We start from the raw sequence: 25,350 nt of genomic DNA, 5'->3' as shown, positions 1-25,350 counted from the left end.
GAATGCCCATGGCCCCTCTTTTTCACAGATCAGAAGACCAATGAGGGATAAAATAACTCCTTTTAAATGCTCGCTTAAGAACTCAGGTAGCTAACCCCTGTTTAGCCCTGTTAAAGCAAAACTGCAAAACTGCTTGTGGCTTGTCTGGTGTCTTGTGATTGGTTGGAAATTGGATCATCTTTTCTGCGTTAGATGTACTGATCACAAATATTTGATGAAATTGAAGAATTTAATCTGTGGGCAGAATCTTAAGTCAGATTTTCCTGGTTATTATTGCCTAGATTTATTTATTTATTTTTTTATTTGGAGATGAACTGTAGTAGCATTTTGCTGGTGCTGTTTGTCCATCTTTGCATGACCTTTCTACAAACTGTTTCCTAAAGGAGAAACTCTGGTTTCATCTGAGATTTGAAGGCAGTCATTTTGCTACCTAAATGACTAATTGGCTGTTAACGATCAATTTTCCACAATCTTCCACAAGCTGTTTCTTTCTGTAGTAACACTTAAATATTCTACTGGGAAGGACTGTTTTACACTATGGCAGACATTCTCTGTATAGGCTAGTGTTGAGGGTGCTTACCTGAGATATAGGAGCGCAACAGTGAAGTTGCTGCTCCAGTGGATAGTGACCAAGTGGCACAACTCCAGCAGAGGTGAGATACCACAGAGTGCTTTGGTATTAAGGACTGTGATGTGCATGACAGAGACAGAGTTTGCAAACTCTAACACAACTGAAACTGCCTTCCACATCAGAAACTAATGTCCTGAGCTCTGGAAACTGACAATATCTTAGGATATCTTCCTTTGTCATTCTTAGAAGATCATTGTGGACAAGTCTTTTATGTATAAGATTAGTTTGAAATTATTTATTTTGTGTAAGTTAATTATATACTTATTGAAAAAGTAAATATTTAAACATTAGCGAGTAGTTTTGTGCAGTTTTTCAAATCTGTATTAATATGCTAGTTATTATCCAAAGACACGGCAAAAGTAAAAGTTAAAAACCTTTGACTTTATAGAAAAAGTAATGAAGACCTAGATAATGCAGTTATTAAACACTTATTATGCAGAAAAACACAGTTCTTACTGCTGAGAACGTTTTGATTCTGCTTTTGAAGTTATGCATTCTTACTTGAAGAGGTAGCAGTTGAAAGGGGTTAATTTCCCCTGCATTTCAGAGTCCTTAATGCACTTCTTTCCACTCCCTTACAATTTCCTTTACTGCATTTCCCTAATTTCCTGCAATGCATATTGTGTTTGAGATATGTAGTAACTTTGCCTCCAGGTAAATCAGACGCAGTTTTCCTTTATATTCACCCATAATCTCACTATTGTAAGGAAGCTCAGCAAAAAGAAGAAATGAGGAAAAAATGGATGCCCCATTCTAATACTCTTAATATGAATCTAAGTTATACTTGTGTCTTACAGAATAGTGTCTTCAGGTACATTTTCTTCCTTAGGTGGAAATAGGTATTATAGAAAAGGAAGGCTTCTGATGACAACATTAAAGAGCTGGATTACTGCTCCTATCAGGCCTGGCTTGAGGCATTGCCAATTAAGAAATTGCCTGCAAAAGCAAAACTACTTCCTGTGCTGTTGCCTGGGAGAGCCAGTCTGGCTCCATCCACTGCCAGCAAGAGGTTAGGGTATATGGAGATATTTCAGAGTAGAAGAGAAGGCAGAATTCTTCATTCTGTCCAACCACTCTTTCTTTTCTTTGGATTTTAGCCTTCATGGCACAGTCTACCAGGCCCTGGCAAACTTTCAGCTTTTCTTCTCTCTTTCTTGGAGAGGGCAAAAGCTATGTTTTGTGTGGGTTTTTTTCTTTTAACTAGTGAGTAGTTCTTAACTAGCTTCAACTTCTCTACCCCTGCAAAGGGGATGAAAGCAGCGGACTGCCTGTTTCCTCTGTTCTGTCTTTGAGAGTAGGCAAGTTATTGTTCCATCCCAGTTTGGATTTGGTTTCAAAGTTGCATGTGAGATTAATGTGCCCATGATCAACATATTTTTTACATCTTTCAATTAGGAAATAATTGAGATAAAAATCAAGTTAATATGTTGCTTTTATGGATATACAAATAGCTGTGTTTTTAATCTTCAAAATATTTAAGTTCTTTCCCTCCTGGTTGCACATAAACTCTTTTTCAGTATATTATGTGAACATTGGTTTGAGAATATCCAGGAGATTGGAAATACGTTGTTAATACCTTAATGTATAGTTCCATCTGCTGGATGCACATAAACACCTGACATAGACCCATAAACCATTTTAATGGTCTGTCCTGTCACTTGCTGAAACAAGTCCATAAACTTAGTTTTAGACTTTTTATAGTCTCTCAGAATAGACAACAGAAAATTGTACTAGTAGTAGCACTGGCCTAATTTTTTTGATACTGTGCAGTGGTATGAAAATCCCAAAATTCAACACAGAAAATGTGGAGACAGACAGAAATTCACTAGTACCTCTTCTTTGTAGTCATTGTCTGGAAATTTGAGGACTAGAGTTCATGTAGTCCCTGTTCTGGTACAAAGCATAACATAATTCTAGAACTTTAGGCCCCATAAGGTCTTACAGAGGTTGTTTAAGAAGGTTCGTTATCCCCTGTTTTTATGTGTGTTAATAGGTAGTAAGTATGGGGCCAAAGTGCTGAGATTACCTAAATAACTAGAATGCTTTTAAATGACATGGAGGGCTTCAAGGCAGTAGAACAGTGGTGGAGGTGGAATGTTTAGAAACCTACACTGGTATTGCAAGTTGGGAAATACAAGCTACCATTTCAGTGACACAGCAATGCAGAAAGACCCTGCACTTGTTTCCTTTGGAAATATTCAGATTATGAAGTCTGATTTTTTTTTTTTTTTTCCTCTGGTTTTTCTGGAGAATCTCCCAGCTGTCTGCAAATAATTTTTGTACATTTCAGAAAAGATGGGAGGATTGAACATGTAACAGTGTTCTTTTCACTAAATCATACCTAACATGGAAGAGATTGTTAATAATAACCAACAAGAAAATTTCAAGGTGACTGAAATCCCCTCTTCTAGCTGTTTAAGCTTTTATCTTACAATGTTCTAATAGCACACTTTCATTACTCTTAGAATTACCTAAGCTAGACAGTACCTGAAATTGTGATATTAAATCTAAATTGAAAAAATAATTAAAATTCTCTAGCTTAAAAATAGTCTGGCACATACTGGATAAGCATCAGTAAATCAGATGAGTTCTGATTTACCTGACCTAAATTCCACTTAGGTGTGTATGGCATAGTTCTCTTGTTTGATATTTTTTCTGAATGCTTGGAACCACATATGGATGTAACAGGTGAATGGATTTTTGTGTAATAAGTGATTTTAATAAGTATAATTTGGTGATCTGGACCATAATGACACTGTTTCAGATATTCAGTTAGATTAATAATTATTAGTTGAATTCTATAAATGCTGAATATATTTTCACATTTCATGAAAATACCACCTAATTGTCTTTCTCTTTAGAATATTTATTAGACAGACAAATGTCATTATTTTTATCATGCCAAAAGAGTTGTCTGCTTTTGTTTACTGCTTTTGTTTGTTTCTTCTCTAGTGAGAAGCCAAAGGACACTTAGACCTATGTCTTTTGAAAAAAGTTGTTGAACAAAAGCTACTGTTTTGATTTTTGCCCATATTCAGCCTGTTAAAGGTAGCAGCAATGACTTTTTGCCTCAGTGGGGGATTGTATTAGACTAAAAATCAACAGAACTAGACTGCACATGTAATTTGATTTAACATTTTCATCTGTGAGCTAGCACTGCTGGTTTTGTGTTAAATTCAGAGGTGGTCCTGATTTCTAAAAGATTGTGGGGGTGCTGAACCCCTCTTTCAAAGCCAAGACTCTTAGATAAAACATGAAATATTACTGAGTAGTACACTCATACAAAGAGTCATAATTGTACATAGACAGTACAAGCTTAATATAAGATTCATATCTTCTTCTTAGGTATTTACAAGGTAAATGTACAAGACAAGCCCACTGGCTAGGAAGACAGATGACCCTCAAGAAGTGTAGACAGACACAGGAAAGAGTGAAAGACATTTTCTCTGTGTGTGTGTTTTTATACACATAGAAACACATTTCTATGTTTACAACCACAGTGACAAAACTTGAAGAGGAGAAACAATCCTGGCTAAGAGCTTGGAAAGATGGCACACAGCTGCCTGTTTTAAAGACATACTTTCTGTATGGCTGTGAACCTGGCAGTCTGAGCATCAGTTCTTTGCTTATAAAATGGGGTTGATAGCTTTTAGTTCTAGATTAAGATGTTGTGAAGATTGATAGACCAAGTAGTGCGATGATAAGAATGCATGCATTTTTATAAGGGTAGACAAATAGTGTTTCTGTTCCTAGAAGTGAATTTGTAGAAGAAGAAATGCCAGATACAGGTGTAGGAGAGACTGAAACTGAGGATGAAAATCTTGAATCTCATGCAGCAAAAGCAGGAAACAGGGGGAAAGACTTGGAGACAAGGCAGTTGTGGTTGTGTGTCAACGTGGCCTGCAGGGTGATGTGATGTGTTTCCACTTATTTTGTGGGCTGCTTAGGTGTGAACCAGCTCCGGATGGAATGCTCTGTTGCTATCTTAGCACTGGGTCCCGGCCAGTAGGATCTGATAATGTGGATATTGCTTAGAACTAGTGAGATCCAAATGGCAGGGAGAACTTGGCTTTGTCTGCAAATGACCTGTATGCATAGCCCCAGCAGGGAAAATGGGATCTGCCATGGTCAAAAATACCTTGGATACTTCACAGGGAAAGGGCTGGTTGCAAGTCTAGGGAGCATAACGTCCCTGTAGTTAGTGCAAGTAAAAATAAAGCAGCAACTTAATTGGGCTGACTTTTCTTATCTGCACTCCTAATGTTTTCCAGAATTTAATTATCCTGGATCCTCTTGTAGTGAATGAAGAGAAAATAAGGCCATCACTAGAGAAACGTCTGGAAGCTATTATCAGTGGAGCGGCTTTGCTAGCTGATTCTTCCTGCACGCGTGATTTTCATCGAGAACGCATCATTGCTGAGTGCAATGCTATTCGCCAAGCTCTCCAAGATCTGCTTTCTGAATACATCAACAATGTAGGTAACCAAACTGTTTTCCTTTTTTTAATGTCTGCCTCAAAGCCTGTTTTAGTGTATCTTAGAATTTACCTATAATTAGGGTAAATTAGTGTTTAACCTATATATTTCTCAACATGCACTTTAAAAGGTTGAAAGGAACATTTTTCTGCGTAAATCTAATCAAACGCTAAATACAGATCCCCAAAATGAGTATGAATCGTATTATATCATACAGTCTGTGGAAAATGCTGTATTGTAGATACAGTGGACACGTTTAGGTGGTTTTATGGTTATTGTGAACTGTCACCAGTACAGAACAGACATAATCCATCATACTCTGGCAATAAGAATTTCTTCATAATGTCACTTCCTAGACCAGAGTTTTAAAATGTAATCTCTGTTTCTGTAGAAAGCAACAATTTAAATAATAATTTGTTAAAGCATAAGTAATCTGTTAGTATAACTTTTTAAAGTATAGCATTCACACTACTACCTTTGCTCTGTGTAAAATAACAGAGTTACAAGTGTAAAAATGACTCAATTGCTAAATTAGAAAGCTAGGACTGTTTGGTGAACCGAAAAGAAATCTGGTTGTTGTGCGTTTAGGCCAATTAATCTGTGAATTTTTGAAAAGGAATATAGTTTGATTATGTTTTAAAAATAACTATTTGATTTAAAGAACAGATTTGGCACTTTTTATGTCTGGCAGTTAAATGATAAACCAATGGAGACTCAGATACTGTTAATATGGGTACACAGTGTTAATATCATGCTTTTCCTCTGGAAACGTTTTCTGTAGACATACTGTTTTCTACAACAGACTCAAGATGATTCTTCAAGTGCATTGAGAGGATAATTGTATGATACAGCTATTTGTTTCTTTCTTGGAAAGCTGAAATTCCTTTCTATTCTTTTAAGTCATACTGGTTATCCCAATCCAAAGCTGTTCTAATGAGACTGTTTTCTTGATCTTATCCTATTGTTATTAGGATAACAAGACAAAGGGACCAAGATAATCTATGCATAACAGATGTTTTTTCATTTCACGGATCTTGTACTTTTTGATACTTTTTATTTATTGGGGGGCAGGTTGGAATTTACAGCTGATTTCTTTCATTTTCTGTGACATCAAGTTGTTTCAATCCCTATACTGGATAAAGATGCTTTCATATTTTTACCTAAAATCTAGCTGCAGTTTCTGTTGAATGCAACAAAATTCTTGAACCTCTTCGGTGATGCTTTACACAGGGGTTAACTATGCGAGATTTCTTTAACATTCTAAGCTAACTAGAGCTAGTCTTTTATACGTTCTTGTAGCAGGTGTCTATTGTGGTATCTGTTCTAGAGTGGATCAGGTTTGCTATTAAATGACTGAAAGTTTAATAAGGGGAGGCATCAACCTTTACCAGTTGGACTTGATAACCTTAAAGGTCTTTTCCAGCCTAAATGATTCTATGATTCTAACCTGTGGTAGCCAGAGCACATGGCAGAATGCAGATGTGGTGTAGAGCAACCCATATTAATCCAAAAGGTCACTGTGGGTTTGTTGCAAGAACTCTTTATGGAAATTCTACGTCTTGCAGGAGTAAACCTATGTTATTGTAAGTTAAGTGGTGTTAGAATCTTGGACTCTTGAAATAAAATTGTGATTATAATTGCTATTTCAGAAATAATCTTGGGGTTTAGGGTTACATAATGCAGACTGAGGGGAAAAGAATACATAGGCCACTCCACTGATGAGAAAGTCAGGAAGCAGCTATTTAAATATGGGAAAAAGGGAAAGTGTCATATAATTTGCTGCAGAACACCATGTCTGCACAAGGTGGCAAAGACAAGGAGGGAAGCAAAAAGGAAGAAATACATAAAATTTAAAAGTAATAGGTATTGTACTAGGGTTAAATGACAGGAGTGAATGTAAAGTTTTTAGTTTATTTTAGTACTCTTGATCTGCTAGTACAATTATTATTGATCTCAGTGGAAAAACTCTCACCAAGAATAGTTTATGGCTGTTACTGAGACTAGATTAAATGGGTTTTTCAATGAGAAAGATTATCAGGTGTCACTTACTTTATTTCACAACTCTAAGTCACTGAAGAATAGATGATAGATCCAGGAGACAGTGCTGATTTATCACGGTTTTCTGGGCTCTTCTATTAATAATTTCAATAAGCTATGACTGTGAATTGAATGAGCTATAAAAATTATGACAGCCATTTGTTAACATAGTACAATTTAAGGATTAGGTTGCAATTCCTGTCTTTTCCTTTAGAACGCTGTTGAACTCCACAAGCAATCACATTGTCTATGTAATACTTTATGTAAGTTTATGTGTATATTCTTGTGGTGTATTTGTGCCCTGTGCCCAGTGAAGTGCAGGGGCTTTGTACCACCGCTTGAGAATGGAAAGTTTTCCTTGCCCACTCTCCACAAAGGGCATGCTTTTGCTCCTGTCCTCATCCTGATGGTGTATGGTTCACAAAACATAACCTACGCACTATCATTTCAGTTCTTCTCCGTCACTCTGCTGACTTGCAGGAGTCAGCTGCTTAGATTTTTTCTGGATATGTGTCTGTCTTTCTTGCTTGTATATTTGGTTACTTAAGGCTTTTTCCTATCCGAGTGTTGCTAGTGGGAGCTGCATTGCTCCAAAGACACCACACACAGTAAGTGCCACCTTTGCAAATCCTTCTCTAGCAGCTGGTTTGCCATGAAGCTGTATGAGTCGCATTGACACTGGCAACATCCAGTCTATCTCTAAAGCCCCTGGCTCTGGTGCTGATGGTAGATGTGGTTGGCCTACATGGTAAGTGTTCACCTTTAACAGGATCATTGCCCAGGACTTGAGTGCCTGCATTTTGTGTAAGTTCTACATCGTCTGGTGGTTTGTTTTTTTTTTTTTCCTTTGAAACTAGCCTCCCCCCCAATTATTCAAAGTCTCTAGTAAGCCTTAAGGACACCAAGTGAAATCAAGGGCCTATTGGTGTCAGTGATAAAATTTTGAGTTTTTATTACAAGCTGGGAGAAACATCTTTTCAACAGATAATGCCTTTTATGTCAGTGGCTGTTTTTCACAGAGGCTGTATCACAGTGAGATGATCCAACGGGAAGTTAAGCAAAATGTTCTTTACACTAATAAAGACCCACTCTGTCTCCAAGAATCTTTAAGTTTTTCTGTTTGCAAAGTAATTCAGACAGGTAGTAAATTGCAAATATATTTATAATTCTTCTGAAAGGCAGCAATTTTTTTTCTTGTATTTTGGAATTATTTGTGTACTATTGTTATCCTCTCTGAATTTTACTCATTGACATATATTGTTAAGGGATAAATTTGCATTTCAGGACATCAGATAATAGGAGTTACTACTGTGAATTTGAATGGCAGAATCATACTATGGTGTGTGGATAATAACGTATCCATACAAGCAATCATTTTGTTCCAGTAATAAGCACTTGTGTTTTCCTAATGACATGTTCTTGTCTTATGTCTGCTCATCCTTTATAATGAAAAGTTGTTTATTACATTGGAGTGCAGCAGTACTAACTCCATGTTTCTTGAGTTCTCTGTCTGCTTTTACTTCCAGTCACAATAGGGATATGCGCTTATCTGGGTGATCAAAAGGGATAATAGAATTATGATTGAGTGTGGGTTAAAGGGGCTGCTGCGAGCAGCAGTTAGGATGATTGCAGGCACTGCTTTCTCTGCTTTCATTAAATAGGGAGGGTGTATCTGAATAATTATTCTGTACCCACTGTAAAGATCGCTGGCTAGATTTTTCAGACATGGCTGAAAAAAGGTTGGTAAAGAAAGGTCAGATATGGTATGATAGCTGCTTTCTTGAATTCTGGTTTCCTTACTTTTGAAATGTTGTTTCATGATATTTGACCTTTATTAATTTCTCAGCTTATTCTGGTTATTGGTTTTGGATGTGTGTGTATCTATATATACACACACACTGTTATGCATACTGGGCCAGTATACTTTACACCTGTTCTGATAGATTGTGATTTCATTCGTGTGTATTTCAAAACCTTCTGTTTCTTACCTAGGTTTTTAAGTCAAAATTACCTAAGTGTTTGGGTCAAATAATGTTAGTAAAATAGTTTGCATTGTAATTTTCAAAATTTTTACATGTTTTTAGGACTTCTATCCTTAAAAATAGTTTCAAATGAAAATCTGAAATGTTGAGATCTGAAAATATATTTATAGAAACAATTTTCTTTTCATTTTGAATACATTAGCAAACTTTATACAGATTTGAAAAACACATCAGTGCCGCAGAATAATTTCTCCTGTTAAAAAATATTTCACAGAATGTTTGACACAACATTCACAGAAGTGTGTGACTATGCAAACTAGCAACAACTTAGTAATTTGGTCTGAAGTTTTGGATGCCCCTGTGCTACTTGTGCCATAGGTGGTGGTGGCTGTTGCTGCTTGCTGTACCACTGCTATACCATGTGTGTGGCATTGCTCTACTGAGTGTGGCTTGGAGCAGAGCCAAGCCATCCCTTCTTATGCCAGCAGTGGTTCCAGTCTCTTAATGAGACTTTTAAGAATATGGAAGGAGACTGATGATACATTTTACCTGGAGACCAGATCAGGAAGTGGACTGAAGTTGACCACATTGTACATATTTATATTACATATCCAGGGTACTGATTATCAAGCCCTGACCATCTACGTAGTCTAAGGGCAGGCCAAGCTGACTATAAATCTCATCTGCTTTTGTCAGACAGCATTGGCCCACTCCAGGAATGGTGCTGCAAGGGAGATGAATTAGTTGGTGGCAGATAGCGAAGGACCTGTATTGCATGTAGGGCATACTTGAATCTCACTGGGAATGCAGTTGTTGGATCATTATCTCCTTGGGTTCCCTGAAAGTTCTCTGAAGTCTGTTGCTTCGCAACAGGTTTGTATGCACAGCTTCTGGCTGTGACACACATTCGGATTTGAGGCATATTTGGATCTGAGCATGTAATGTGAAATGCTGTGAGGATGATACTAGGAGCTAGGATCCCTGAAAGTAGGGGGGCACTTGAGATGGGGAGTGAGCTGGACTGTGCTGAGCCCTCTAAGGAAAAGGTATGCAGTACAGAGTTCTCTGCAGCCGTGGGGAAGATCCAGCTGCAGGGAAGTGGATAGCTGGGACTTGTGCAGTTCTGTCTGTCTAGATTTCAAATTGTAATTGTTGTTCACTTACTAGAACCTGAGCATTGGAAATTCAAAACAAGAAAATGGATTGTAAGCCAGGAGCCTTTATTTATTTATGGCATGGTTCTGGGCCTTACCCTTTGTCTCAATTCATAAATTTGAGTGCTGAGAAGTGCTAATGCCTTGCTTTATGCCTATATTGAGTACTCTTCAACACCAGCTTAAGGTCTGACCCACTGTCTCTGTAGAGACTGCCTGTGATTGATAGCGTTTTGTGCCGTGCTTGCTCTTTTAAAGTGGAAGGACATATAGATATCTCAAACTTCATGTTATTTGTACTTTAATGGTTGCTGATGAAGACTTTTAATGGTTCTCTGGATAGAGGGAAGGCAAGACACTTCGGTTTATCATCATAGTGGTGCAGTGTATCTTGCTTTTAAGCTACTTAGTCTTGTTCTGAGCAACAGTTTTTTCATTTCAGTGCTCGGGGCAACATTTTCAGTAGTTCTGGAAATTGCAAGAATTCCTCAGAAAGAGTTGTTTCAGATTGAAAAAAAGATTCTGTTCAGCTTAAAAAGGGAACGTTCCATATTTTTAATTTAGAGAATCACCTTGTAATCTTTATTAGATATTTGCATCTCTTGGGACTATTTTCCCTTAATTATCCATGTGCTATAGCTGCAGAAAAGTGGATTACATAGTTAATAATATGTATATGAAAAGACTCGTAGTCCGTAAATAAGAAGTTAGGGTACAGAATGGTATCTCTTACCAGAGAAGATCCACATTGCACGAATCAAATAAGCAAACTTGGTAAAAAGCTCCAGACACTTCATATCTGCCTACAGCTCTTTATTGTAAAGCTTATGTTCTCCATTCACATAAGGGTTCACCTAACCTTATGCTATCGGACATGCTTCAGAGAACACAGGCTATTTCAGAAAACAATGTTTGCCACTATTTAAGTGTCATTAATATTGGGGTAATTTGCATTTAGGTTTTGGAGTGGGGGAATAGTGAGCGGTTTAATATGAGTATTTTTTTAATAGTATGCTGAAAATGGATTTGGAATGTATTATTTCATTCATAAATACATTTTTCATGACCTAAACCTTAAACCTTTTCATCTCAGTACCTGCCAGCTACTGTTTGCTCTTCTATGGAAAATTGCTATGGTGATGTGTGTTCAAATTTTGTTGTAAGAGATCTTCTTGCCAGATATCAAAAGCTTTACAAGCAGTCCACAGATCTTATATTGATAAGTATGTGTATTTTACCATCTTCACATTGTTTGTCCTTTTTTGTTGTTGCTGTTGGTGAAACTGCTGGAAGGACATTACCAGTTCTGCTAAGGCATGTACATCTTTTTACAGAGCTCCAAAACACTGTTTGATTGTGGCTTCCAGTGAAACTGTCTCTGTAGCTACATGGTATTGTGAATCTGTAAAACTGATAATTTGGTTCATTAATTAAAAAAATCTTAAGAGCTGTGACTGAAGAAATACATAAAGGTACAAAGCTGTATATGAAAATGCATTTAGCTTGATGAGTCTTTAACTTTCTCTGTATGGTGAAAATGATTCCAAACAATCATGTGAGACAATTGAAGAGTACAGCAACTGTTTAGAGTTATGATAATGTGTTATTTGTTCAATAATATACTTCAGTGATGGATGCTCCAAAGTGTTGCCAGTAATATATGTCTAGGGAGCGAAGAATAGGGGACTGTTTGACTTGTCCTTCTTGGTTACTTCTGCTTTCTTTTACTAATATGTAACTTGAAAATTTCTGTGTAATTGCACTTTGGTTGAAGAAATGAGCCCAAACCTGGCAGACCAGACTAGCCAGGGGGTTCGAAGAAATCCTTTGTTAAAGTATTCAAGAACAGAATAGCTGTTGGTTATTCATGCAAGTGGGTGAACTAACTGACTTCCTGAAATCCTTTTTTTCTGTATTTTTATATAGGAACATGAACAAACAGAGCTTGTATTCACATCTTTTTGTAAAAAGAATGGATTCAAATGTTCTTACTTTACTGTCCTCTTCATATTCAAACATTTAAAAAACCCCTGCTGTTCCAGAGAAGTTTGGAAGTTAAGCATAGCAAAATGTAAACTATAAAAAATTCAGTGTGTGGATGGGAAGTGTCACTCAGATTATTCTTATTCAGGGTTTTTTTAAATGACTTTGTAGAGTATTATGTTTTCAGAAAAAAGGACTTCTTCCAGTAAAATTGGTGTGCCCCTATGGCATATTATGTTGTCATTTATGCAGGAAAACATGTAGTTTTCATAATTCTGTTGTTGACATTCATAGAATCATAGCAAAGTTTGGGTTGAAAAAGACCTTAAAGAACATCTAGTTCCAATCCCCCAACCATGGGCCGGGACACCTTCCACTAGACCAGGTTTCTCAGAGCCCCATCCAGCCTGGCCTTGAACGCTGCCAGGGATGGGGCATCCACAGCTTCTCTGGGCAACCTGTGCCAGTGCCTCACACCTGCACAGTAAAGAACTTCTTCCTAATATCTAATACAACTCTACCCTTTTTCAGTTTAAAACCATTCCCCGTTGTCCTGTCACTAGAGGCCCCTGTAGAAAGTCCCCCTCCAGCTTTCTGGCAGGCCCCCTTTGGGTACTGCAAGGCTGCTCTAAGGTCTCTGCAGAGCCTTCTCTTCTCCAGGCTGAACAACCCCAAGTCTCCCAGCCTGTCTTAGCAGGAAGAGATGCAACAGCCCCCTGATCACCTTTGTGGCCTCCTCTGGACTCGCTCAACAGGTCCATGTCCTTCTTACATTGGGGGGGGCAGAGCTGAACGCAGGACTCCAGGTGGGGTCTCGTGAGAGCGGAGCAGAGGGGGAGAATCACCTCCCTGGACCTGCTGGCCACGCTGCTTTTGATTCAGCCCAGGATGTGGTTGGCTTTCTGGGCTGCCGGGGCACGCTGCCAGGTCCTGGTGAGCTTCTCGTCCACCAACACCCCCAAGTCCTTCTCCTCAGGGCTGCTCTCAACCCATTCTCCACTCAGCCTGTATTTGTGCTTGGGATTGCCCCCACCCACGTGCAGGACCTTGCGCTTGGCCTTGTGGAACTTCATGAGGTTTGCCCAGGCCCACCTCTCAAGCCTGTCAGAGTCCCTCTGGATGACGACCCTTCCCTCCAGTGTGTCGACTGCACCACACAGCTTGGTGTCATCAGCAAACTTGCTGAGGGTGCACTCGATCCCACTGTCCCTGTCACCAGCAAAGATGTGAAATGGCACCGGTCCCAGTACCGGTCCCTGAGGAGCACCACTCATTACTGCTCTTCACTTGGACATCAAGCTCTTGACCACCAACTTTTTGACTGCGGCCATCCAGCCAATTCCTTATCCACCAAGCGGTCCATCCATCAGGTCCATGCCCCTCTGGTTTAGAGACAAGGATATAGTGTCGGACAGCGTCAAATCTTTGCATTGGCCAAGTACTTAGTTCAGTGGACTTTGAACACTCCTACAGTGTGTTTTCTTACATTTTATATGCAGTATGTGTAACTGAAAATTATTTTTCTAAATGTTAACTTTGGTCAAACATTTAGTTTTATAGAGAAATTAAATATGAACTGTTCAAGAAGATGTTTTTAGTGTGCTTAAAATACAAAAGTAGTCTCGTGAATTCCCCAAGTAGATTTACAGTTGAAAAATAAGCTGCATTTAAATTTACCTGATTATAGATGGTCTTATAGATTTTGCAACAAATTTTGGATCTGTGCATGTGAGCTAGAGAAAGATAATGAAAGATTTTTCTATTCTTAAGCCCTGTTTTTCATTTAACGGTTCTGAGCCAGGCTATTTCAGGATTAATCGGATCTTAACTTAAGGCTTGCATTGAAGTAATGTAGCGTGATGAGCGACTGATGGCTCTGTAGAGGATGATTCAGTACAATAGTCAGTAATTTGTATTTGGTATACCTGACAGGACTGGAAATATATTGGATTGCTGTAGACTAATTTTTTTCAGGGAACCTTCAATAAAGTAGGATTTTCTCTCTCCAAGATGAAATAAATCATTGGTTATGGTAATAAACAACCATTAAAAATAAAAATTAAAGTACTTGTTAACTCAACATCTACCTAGCTGTTTAATTTACTTTTTTTTCCCCCTTTTTTTATAGTATATGGAAAATGGTTGTCATTACGTGAGGTTTTTCTTAACCAGTTTCCTATTTTCTGGAGGATTTTAAAGACTGATCATTTTGCAAAATGTTAGTATGCCATTTCTAGGAACATTACCGGTCTGGTGCTTCAGAATGCATTTGTCTTGTCTTTTATCCTTTATCTAGGACAGCAGATTTTTGTTGTCCAAATATATTTCTAAGTTTTATTCTGCTTCAGGTTAAAAGATATTTACTTCTTGTTTATGCAACACTTTTTTATTGAAGAGATCAGTCATTGATAGTTTAGAGAGCTCTTCATTTGTCTGCAATATCTATATTCTCTTAAGACCAAATCCAACTTTTTAATGAAACACTTATTTTTTCTAAACAAATCCCAAATGCCTTAAATTATTTTTAAAAAACCCTTAATTGCTAAATATTGTAACTTACACTATCCCATATATCTCCATGTAATCTTTAAACACTGGTTCAGTGTGGTAGCATGCTGAGTGTTTAAGCTGACTTGAGTCAGACTTCTAACACTTTCTCCTGTAACGCAAAGTGATGAAGTATGGACTAGCTACATTGTGAGGTGGTGTGAAAGTGCTGTGCTCAATGGGGTGGGATCAGCAGCATAGATTCCTGCTAGGGGTGTACTCCTGGGGTCAGTGCTGGGTCCAGTACTGTTTAACTCATTAATGTCCAAAGTGATGGAGAGTGCACTGTCAGCAAACTTGTAGATAATGCAGAACTCGGAGGAACGGCTGATACACCAGCTGATTGTGCTCCCTTTAGAGGGACCTCAACAGGCAGGAGAAAAGGGCTGACAAAGAACCTCATGAAGTTCCACAAAGGGAAAGACCAAGCCCTACACCAAGCTGGGCACGAGCCAGCAATGTGCTCTTGCAGCAAAGGCCAAGAGCCTGCTGGGCTTCATTAGGAAAAGCATAGCCAGCAGGTCAAGGAGGTGATACTTCACCTTTACTGAGCTCTGGTGAGAGACATCTGGAGTGCTGTGCCCAGTGCTGGGCTCTCCTTTGTACACAGCTATACTGGATAGAGTTTAGTTGGAAGGCTGTGAATCTGGCTGAGGATTTGGAGCATTGACTGTACAAAGAGAGGCTGAGAGCTGGGGTTGTTCAGTCTGGGGAGCAGAAGGCTCTAGGAACATCTTACAGTATGTACAAATATCTGATGAGAGGGAGTAGAGAATGCAAAGGTAGACACGTCTGAGGGTTTCCTAGTGACAGGACAAGAGGCAGTGGCAGAAACTGAAATACAGGAAATTGCATTTAAACAAGAAACTTTATTTTCTGTGAGAGTGATTGAACACTGGAACAGGTTTCCCAGCGAGGTTGTGGAGTTCCAATCCAAAACCCAAATGAACATGGCTGTAGTTGACCGTGCATTGAGCAGTGTGTTGGATTGGATCATCTCCAGACATCCCTCCTGACTTCAGTATGAGAAGTTTGATTCTAAACATTTGAATAAATCCCAAAGTCTGTGCAACTTGTGCAACTTCCTGGATGTCCCTTCCAGCTTCTTTTAATGTAAAGTAAATCCTGTTATTTACTAATTTAAGATAAAAAGATACTCCGGTAATGAGGGTAAGACAAGAAATTACGTGAAGTAGTAAACCCAAAGTTTCTTTAATTTGAATAATCTCTGACAATCTTAAGGTAGAGAAAGGAAGAGTGGTTACTAATTTGTGTGCTGGTTAATCCTCTATATAAAACAAAGGTTAGAATGACACCTTGAATTCCTTGTAGAAATAATTCAGGAAGTGGTTGATTAAAGCCTGTCCCTATGAATTTCATCAGCTATAATGCTGAGATCTACTGTGTGGATAAAATCAAATGCTTTTTCTTGTAGTTACTCAATTTTTAGATATTTGCATGCCAGCAACCTATGAGATGCTGCAGTTCTTAATTTATAGAACCAAAGGTGACTTCTTTGATGGAAATGGAGATAGCTGCATAGTTCTGGACTGGCTTTTCAACTTAATTTCTGGCCTAATTTCTGCTGATCTTTTTTTGTGAGGAATGAATAGTGGAGCTTTATGTGAAATAGCTTATGTTCACTTTTGATTAAATCAGTACTGTATCATAAAACCATCGTTGCATACAAATTTCTAATGCTTTGTCTTTACTGTTCAGCCAGATCTTAAAACTGTGATTTAAAAGAGATCGGGGACACGAGGATCTAAATCCAAATTCCACATTTCCATTTTCTTTCTGAGAAGAAAATCAAAACATGTCTTAAGGAACAAAACCAGATCCTTTTCTGTGGTCATAAACAACATTTATTGGCACTTCCTTTTTAATTTAAATTTTATTTCAGTGGATTCATTTCCAGTTGTTGTTTCTCTATCTGATGTGCCACTCTTTCTTAATTAACTAAAATGGAAGAATATTCTTTTGTATAATTGCATTTGTGACCAGTGTGTGATCAGAAGACTAGAGAAGTAAACAATCAAACCAACCACCACCATCGTATTAATTAACAAAAACAAAACCAAAAAAAGTTCTTTCACGATCAGCTTTTCTCAAGCACTGTTTCTCGCAGTTGTTTTCTAAGCCTGTGTTGCCAATTGGCACTTTTTCTTTCTGTTTGAGTTTGTGAAGAAAATAAATGTTTCAAATCAGACAGCTGCAATGCTTAGTAGAATACATTAATGTAAATTATTCTAATTACTCTGTTTACTTGAAAATCCTTGCTATCTTAGGTTATTCTAATTATTTTTAACATTGTTCATTATCAGTAGCAAAAATTAAAGAAAATTTATATGAAGATGGAAAGAAAGGATAAGCCAGCTACTTAACTAGGGGCTGTACTTGAGAATAATCAAGGACTATCTTTTCTATCAATTAGTGATGCCTCTGATTTTCTTAAAACCCTTTATATTGTATAGGAGGTACTATCAGTCTGCAGAAGGAGATAACTGGTAAAGGAATCCCTCCCTCTGTTCTCTTACTGAATGTATTTAGCTCTTTGCAGGAGAAGTGAATAATATTCAATTTGAATTCCATGTAAATAGGAGAAAATAAATATAGTAATTAAATACACCCTGGAAGCAGTTAATGGAAAACAAAACTGGAGTCCAAGGTAAATGCCTTCTCTGGAAACTTGATTAGGACTCTTTTTTTGGTTTTGTTTTTATTATTATTATTATTTCTTCATACAGAAAAAGATCACTGTATTATTAATGTGTCTTTACTAACTGTACGTATGCACAAATGGACAGTGTATACATGATAGAAGATATGGACACAAGCAATAACTGCTTTGGTTTGGTAATGATGTTTCCAGTCTATTGGTTGGAATAATAAGGAAGAGAAGTAGGTGAAAACTTTGCAAAATCCCTGTAGAAAGTGTGAACTAAATGAAAACAAACAACGACTGGGTAAAGGAATCATGAAATGCTGTATGACAGTTTATAGCCATTTTTTAAGCAGGCAAGTTCATAATGACATATTTTATCCTTGCTACAATTGGCTAGGAAATGGAGCTTTTATTTCTTGGTTCTCAAGTTACTGGAAAACTTTTTTATTCTAATTCTAAAAAAAGAAAAGGCCTCATAATCTTCTGGATTCTGCCAGGCACCTCCTGTGTTCAACTGTGCACACATTAAAGCAAGATGTCTAAATGAATCACACTGCGATGTCTTAGGCGATGGTGACTGATATTACCAAGATTATTACCATTTTTTTACCTGTCCACTCCTTAACAGCTGTGGACCAACTGACCAGACTGTTGAGATGAGAGATGAAGTATTATTCTAGATGCCAATGGGAAACCAGAGTGCTGTTGCGTATAAGTGAGCATGCAAAATCTGAATAAGCCCCAGGTAAGGCTGCCAGGTTCTTAGGCTGTTTGGCTCCTTAGTTATTGTGAGCCTCAGAACACCTGCCTCTCTCAGCTGTACGAACAGAATTTTTGTAGAGCAAGATTACTCAGGGACTGGTACCTCCAGGTTCTTCCCAGAACTGACTGGGAGCAGTGGATCTGAAACTTTCAGGTTTTGGTTCCAAGGCCATCTTGCAGAGCTGGCAGGGCGTATGCTTGTGTTTTGTCAGCTGTTGTGCTTGCTCTGTTTCCATGGAATATTCTGCTTTTGATAAACTAGAAAAATTCAATAAAAGAATGATTCCTCTGGTGAATTTCTAGTCAGCTGTATTCTGGATTTCTGATGTTGTGCTTCGATTTCTACTATGTTTGTTTTCCAGTTAGTCTGTAGACTGTTAGTGCTATTTTAAATGTTTGATAGAATTGTAAGCAAGTAGTAAGCCCTCTGACTACTTAATTTTTTCTCTGTAGCTATCATCAATATTAACTTAATCATTGAATCTATTAGTTAAAATACAATTGTATGATGTTTTAGGTTATGAGGGACATCTGACATCTGGTGACACTCCCTGCCCTAGATCAGGTTACCTGAGGCCATGTTCAGTCAAGGCCAGATTTTTAAGGATGCAGATTCCACTGACTCTAGGTGCCTTTTCCAGTGTTTTATCATCATTGTGAAGCACTTTCCCCCCGCTCTGTCTCATCAGTTTCCCTTTCCCCCTTGCTTTGCTTTGATCTAAGTGCTCAGTTCAGCTGGAATAGGTAGCCCCATTGTGTACCCACATGTTTGTGCTGTCAGCCACTCAGGTCCATCCCCTTGCTTGTGCTAGTTCTGATACTTGTTACCCTGTCTGTCAGCCCGGTCAGCTTGCCAAAGTGACTATTTGCTTGTTCTTGTTGGATTAATTTTCTTTCACTTTACTGAGCTGAGTCAACCTCTGAGAAGGGCGCACAAGCTCTATATACACGCCCAGGGAAAGAGGAATTAGTTACTCAGAGTGCTGAAGTGGGCTACTTGAGCAGAACTGTCCTTTTTGTGGGCTGTGAGCTGTTAACTCAGTCCACCCTAGGAAATCAGAAAGACTCCTGCACTTTCTTCCTTATCCACCTGACTCGTTATCCTTTCCTGGCAAGGTGTGTGTTATGAACTCATTCTTAATACTTACTTTAAGCCTCATGTTGCACCCTTAGACACGTTCTCGTGCACCTGCTAGTCCTTACAGCTAATTCCTCCTTAGAAAGCTTAGAGGAGTTTTTCCTTCCTGAGTTTTCTCTAGTTTTCTCTTCCATAGGAAAATAATGTGTATTTAATGCAGAAACTTGAGCCTGTTTCACTTGCTTGGATATGCCAACACCTCATTTCACATTAACAGCTGCTCTTCTCAGAAACAGCAGAGTCTACTGACTCCTTTCACCTGTTTTTGTGCTTTACGGATTTGCTTCAGTATAAAAAGAGTTTTATGCTGGTCTATATGTTCAGCATGTATCTGTAGATTGTAATCGGCTCTTGGTTGAGACAAAAAATAAAGATGTAATTAGCCAGATTGGGGAAACTGTTTTTTTAGAAACACACTGTAACTGAATGGCATGTGGGTTGTGTATGAGCTACATGTTGGCAGTTTCCAAGTATGAGGTTAAAGAAGGAGGCAGATGACATTCCCTTGAACATACATCAAAAAAAGAAAAAATGTATTAGTAGGAGTATCACTTGCAACATGGGGAGGTGGCAATCCTATTCTTTAACACTGGTGAGGACAGCAGTTAATTGGGTGATATAAATCAGTCTTCTGTATATTCATAGACATTGTCAAAGAGTTTGGCTTTTCCATGTCTGGAGCAAAAATGATATTTGGCAAGTTATTCAAATGTGGCAAAAAATATTCAGATTACTTGCCTGTCGTTTATTTAGATACAGCTCCAGTGGGATACTGCTACAAACCCAAATAGTTATTACAACTTAATTAAAATATGGAGGTTGAAAAAATAACTCAGAGGAGTGTTTTAGATTTTTGTTTTGACCATTAATTCAGGGTAAAAGTTTTAATTTTTTTATTCTCTAGTTCATTATTGTAGTGGAGAAGCTGTGTGTGTCTGTGATATAGATCTATAGGCCAACCTGTAAATCTGGAATCATGCATCGCTTGCAAACAGCCAGGATATGATCCTGTTCTTAGTATTCCCTCTGGCTGGTGGTGACAGGAGCAAGTAAATGAGGAGGAGTTTGAAAATAGTGTCATGGGATTGCTGTGAGATCTAGCTCTGTACTTAGGACAACCTTATAACATAGTGCTCCTGTGGGGGCACTGGGAAACCATTGCCACCATCTGGCTGTGAAAGTCACACCTTCCCCTCAGATCTGTAAGGCCTGACTGTTGGCTAGATGAAGATTTTTGTATGTGGTTTCTAGGTTAGAATGGCTGCTTGCTTCTTTGTCCAAATAACAAACATTCTATTGCAAAAATGATACAGCAAGGCACTCTCTGGCCAAGTTTTGTATAGCATCAAAGATTTTTTTTTCTCTGTTATAAGAAAGAACTAGTGAATTTAAATATTGAAGAGGAAAGCAGAAATCTGAGCATTAGAAGTAAGAAACATGTTTCTAAAGATTACAAATGAAACAGCAAAATCATTCATTAAAAAAGATTGTAGTGAAGACAAGGGATTCAAAAGAAGGTAGAGGGTAGAAGCTAAAGCACAAGAGCAAACTTATGGTAAAGTGGAAAACATAGAAAGACCACCTTGCCTGCATCAGGAGCTTTTTAGTGACTGGAAAATAATGTAGAGATGCAATGTAAATAGAGATAAGCATTGATTGTGGACACAGCCAAAAAAGCTGTGGCACAGAATGTGTTAAACACAGTAGAATTTGCAGAAGGCACGAAGTTTCTACTAATCCATTATTAATAAGAGAAACTAAGAAGGAAAGTAAAAACCTTTCTAAATGGGGGACAGTAACTCAAAAATACTGTGGGTTTTCTATCTGCTTCAGGCTTGATGTAATAGTTAGCTGGGAGTAAGCGCTTAATGAAGTTAGTAAGGCAAAGTGAAATACGTGCCAGAAAGAGGTCATAGAATATTTAAGAAAGGAGTTTCTGAACAGTTGGCCTTGATTGTAAAAAACAGTGAGGAATGAGGATTTGCAAGTAATGGAAAAGCAAAACTTATCTTAAAACTAAGGAATTTGTAGATCAGTCCCTGTAACTTGGATAACCAGGAAGAAGCTGCAGGAAACCCTTAAATGTTCATTTTCCTGAAAATCTTCAGGGTAAGAAGGTGGTGATAAACAACAAGCATGAATTTTCAAAATACGTTTTGTCAAATACATCTAGTTCTTTAACAGAATAGCTGGCTAGCAGTTAAAAGGGAAGTAGTAAACATGATGTAGCTCTTCACACAGTGTTTCACACTGAGAGAAGGACATTTTCATAAGCAAACTTGAGAAGCATAGTTAACTTAGAAGTTCCAAGTTATAGTTCACTGAAGAATAACATTCCTAGTGAATTTATATTTTTAATATCGCAGATCAACTTGGGATAGTTTAAGTGTAATTCTGCAAGGACTGGCCTGGGTCCACATATATTACATGTTTTCATTAACAAGGTGGCTAAGGGAACGAAGAATGGACTTAGTGAGTGTTTGAATGATGCTACCCTGGTGAGAGCTCTAAGTATTTTATGGGACAGCAAAAGCATTCCACCACCACCACCTTCTTAAATTTGGAGAGATGGTCTGAAATCTGCAAGTTGAAATGACAAGTGCAAATGATTATCCTGGGAAGAAGTCAGCTGTATAAATAAAAATGCAGGATTTCTGGTTTAGCGGTGATACTATTCATAAGGCATCAGGAGCTTAGAGAATTACAGATGAAATGAACCATCAGTAGGGCTCAGCTCCATATGTAGTTTTGGGCATCACAGTTTAAGAATAGTGTGGACTGAAAAGAACAAAAGGAAACAAGGATTTTAGAGTATATAAAAAGTAAGAAGCAGCTGATGACTACAGAAAGGAAAAAACGGAGAAGAGGAACACGATAATGTTTTCAAATATGGAGGAGGTTTTCATAAGATTATCTGTTGTTAAGTTATTCTTCATATCTGTTAAAAGAAAAACAAATGTATTTGGCAAAAGGCAAAATTTTTGTGATATTAGGATAAAAAATCAACCATATAGATGAGTAAACACTGGAACAGGTTACCTTCGGAGGCCACAGAAATTTGTTTATGGACACAGTTAATGACTGGTTAGATAAACATCTGTTTGGGCAGCTCTAGGAACATTTGTGCTGTTTCAGAGTGGTCAGGAGGGAAAAAGAGACTATGAGGTCCCTTCTTTCCCCACTGGTTATTGGCTTACATTCTTATTAAAGTAATATTCCCAGACTTCATTGTGCATTTTCTTACTACAAATTGCTTTTTTCCCATTTTTCCCAGATTAGCGTAGAATTGTCATGGTGAATGCTTTTCATATGCAGTCATCAAAACTGGACTGAAATTTGGTGGGGCTTTTAGGCTTCTGGGTTATCTACAGATAAAAAACTGTCCCTTCTACAATTTTGCCTTCAATATCTGGGGAAGGCTGAATATACAAGAGGAGCTATGAATAGTTGTATGCGTACTAAAAGTATTTTCTCACGAGCTGTTTGCATGAACGTAGTGCATTTAACAGTGATTCAGCTTATCATATCAGCAGGATTTTTTTACCCTGCCAAATTTACATTAGAAAGATTTATCTAAATGTAGTATTTCAGAATCTACCTAACAGTTTTACATCATATAATCTGTTCATGATCTAGAACTGAAATGCAAGAAATAGAGTAGAATTTTACTGTACAAGATTAAAACTTTAGCAACCAAATTCAGTTTGTGCAATGTTCTCTCATATTAACATTTTTCTCTGAAGAAGGTTGATATGCATCATAGAAAAACAACCAGCCAAGCAGGAAAAAAAATCTTTCTAGAATTTGGTTGTATGGCAGAAATCCACAATAATTTCCCACTGTTCATATAAAATACAATAGAAAATATTTCATATTAAACATTACTCCTTGTACTTACTATTACTTTAAATAGTAATTATTTAACTGCTTATTTAATAATTTAAAGAATGTCAATATCACTGTTCTTAGTGCTTTTATGTAAAAGGGAATATCACTTTGTTTTCTTTTGACTCTGTCTGGAGGAGCAATTTACCTAACGTTTTGTCAGGCACATGAAACTTCGCCTCACCTGTTAGCAGGGAATCAGCCAGCCTGACAGGCAACACATGACTGCATTGTTAAATGTTTATGCTCTCAATGTATTCTGTATGCATTTCATATCACGCTATTTTAACATCAGGATGAATTGACCTGTTCTGGTTATTGCATTTTGGATTTGAGAGAGCTCTGCAAGGCTCTGGAGGGTGCTCCTGCCTTTGAGCTGTGTGCAAGTGAGAGAACTGCCTGGAGCGTGGGGTGGGCTGGGGTACACCTGGGTGGCAGGAGGCTGCCCCAGGCCTGCACAGCTATAGGGAGTGGACCTCCAGTCAAGCTCCACATAAAATCTGGAGAAAGGAAAATTTCCCCAGGTTCTAGATGAGGCTCTTTAAGAATGCTGCAAGCCAGGAAGCTGCTGGGAGGTGTTGGACTAGGAAGCAAGAAAGGAGTAAGCTACCCACTGTCTCAGGACACAGATGAGGGGGAGGTAACCTTTTCCATATGTTTTGAGTCACTTAGCCACCTGAGCTTTCTTTCTTAGATAGTTAGTCTGTTCAACTTGTATAATTTTTCTGTTCTAATAAACAGAAGGCTATAGTAAAGATAACTTTAGAGACTGAGTGTGCTTCTGCTACAATCACATGAAGGAAAAAAAAGATGGTCCCATTCCACGCCAGGACCCTGTCACACTGTGCCCTTTTCTGAAATCTGGTATGCCAAATGAGCAGAAAATTTGTCAGGGTGATGATGCAATTTTGTGTGACTAATGGCAGTGCTACCCTCTCCATGAACTTCTGCCAAGTGTCCAGCAGATTTCCTGTAGAAAAGCTATTCAAGAAAGTGTGTCTGCAGAAACAACACCATGAAGACTGGAGCAGGGCACTGTGGTAGATATGTCGAAGATGTGACTCCTGTTGTCAGCAGAAGGGTCCTTTTACAGTAGCTGGTTTAACTGACTGGAATGTAAGAACAACCCAGAATATGTAGTTGCCTTTCAGTGGGCAGAAATCATGTAAATATGAGAGAGCTTTGTAATTTTTCCAGAATTTCTACTGGAGCTTTAGGTACAAGCTGATGGATTTCTTCTGGAATAAAGTGTAATGCATTCACCTGATTTAGTTGAAGCACACAAGCACCCCACCCCACCCACCCACCCCCCCATCCCCAGTTGGGTTTGGCAGTTATAAAGGAAGAATGACTTAATTATGTGTCGATCTGACTTTTCCACAATAAGCCTGAGAATCTAAAACCATTCTATCAAATGTCACTATTTGATGATGTATTTCACAGTTTAAAACATAAATTTTTTTCCAGAGTTGAAATTAGAACTGCTGACAGTAAGGAAATAAAAATGATTGATGAACTGTTTACACTTGACCAGCTGCTAATGAATTCTCACTCAATATCTTGTTAGCTTGTGCTGAAATAACACATAAGGCAACCTAGAAAATAGCCTGAAGTTCCTAAAACTACAAAGAACAACAATTTAAGTTATTCTGATGCTTTTGATCTATGAACTGTGATATAAGTTGTAACTTTTGATGTTCTGGGATGATGTGATCGATAGTATAATTTTTGTTTACTCTTTACTGAATGTTACTATATGTTATATTTTGGCTCAGAGGCAGGGAGAAAGGTCACTTATTTTCCTTCTTGGCCCCTGTAGCCCTTGTTCAGGTGGGGCTCTCTGAAAGGAAGGGAGAATGCACTTGCTTTGAGAACAGCTGAGCATGCTCAGCTGAGAGAAATTTCTGGAGTTTCCTAAGCTAGGGACTAGCATCTCTTGGAGGAGACTTCAGAGAAAGAAGGCAATAATACTCTGGATCCTAAGGGAGTTTCATAAAGTTATTGCATCTCAAAAAAAACCCATAGAGAATTCTTAGCCTGGGAACAAGCTTGTAGGAAAGGAAGGGTACATGATGAGCAAGGGAAGGATTG

General features: G+C 38.1%; 1 protein-coding gene across 1 annotated transcript in view; it reads left to right on the top strand.

The window, feature by feature from the left end:
* CTNNA3 (catenin alpha 3) overlaps positions 1-25,350 on the top strand; it is a 507,496-nt gene that overhangs the window by 126,157 nt on the left and 355,989 nt on the right. Inside the window, exon 7 of the mRNA XM_037399918.1 lies at positions 4,903-5,106. Coding sequence (XP_037255815.1) covers positions 4,903-5,106 — 204 coding nt within the window. The remainder of the gene's footprint in view (positions 1-4,902; positions 5,107-25,350) is intronic.

This window comes from Falco rusticolus, chromosome 9 (genome assembly GCF_015220075.1).
Source record: "Falco rusticolus isolate bFalRus1 chromosome 9, bFalRus1.pri, whole genome shotgun sequence".
Taxonomy (NCBI): domain Eukaryota; kingdom Metazoa; phylum Chordata; class Aves; order Falconiformes; family Falconidae; genus Falco; species Falco rusticolus.
Note: the sequence above shows the minus strand (reverse complement) of the source record. Positions and strands in the feature narration are given on the sequence as shown.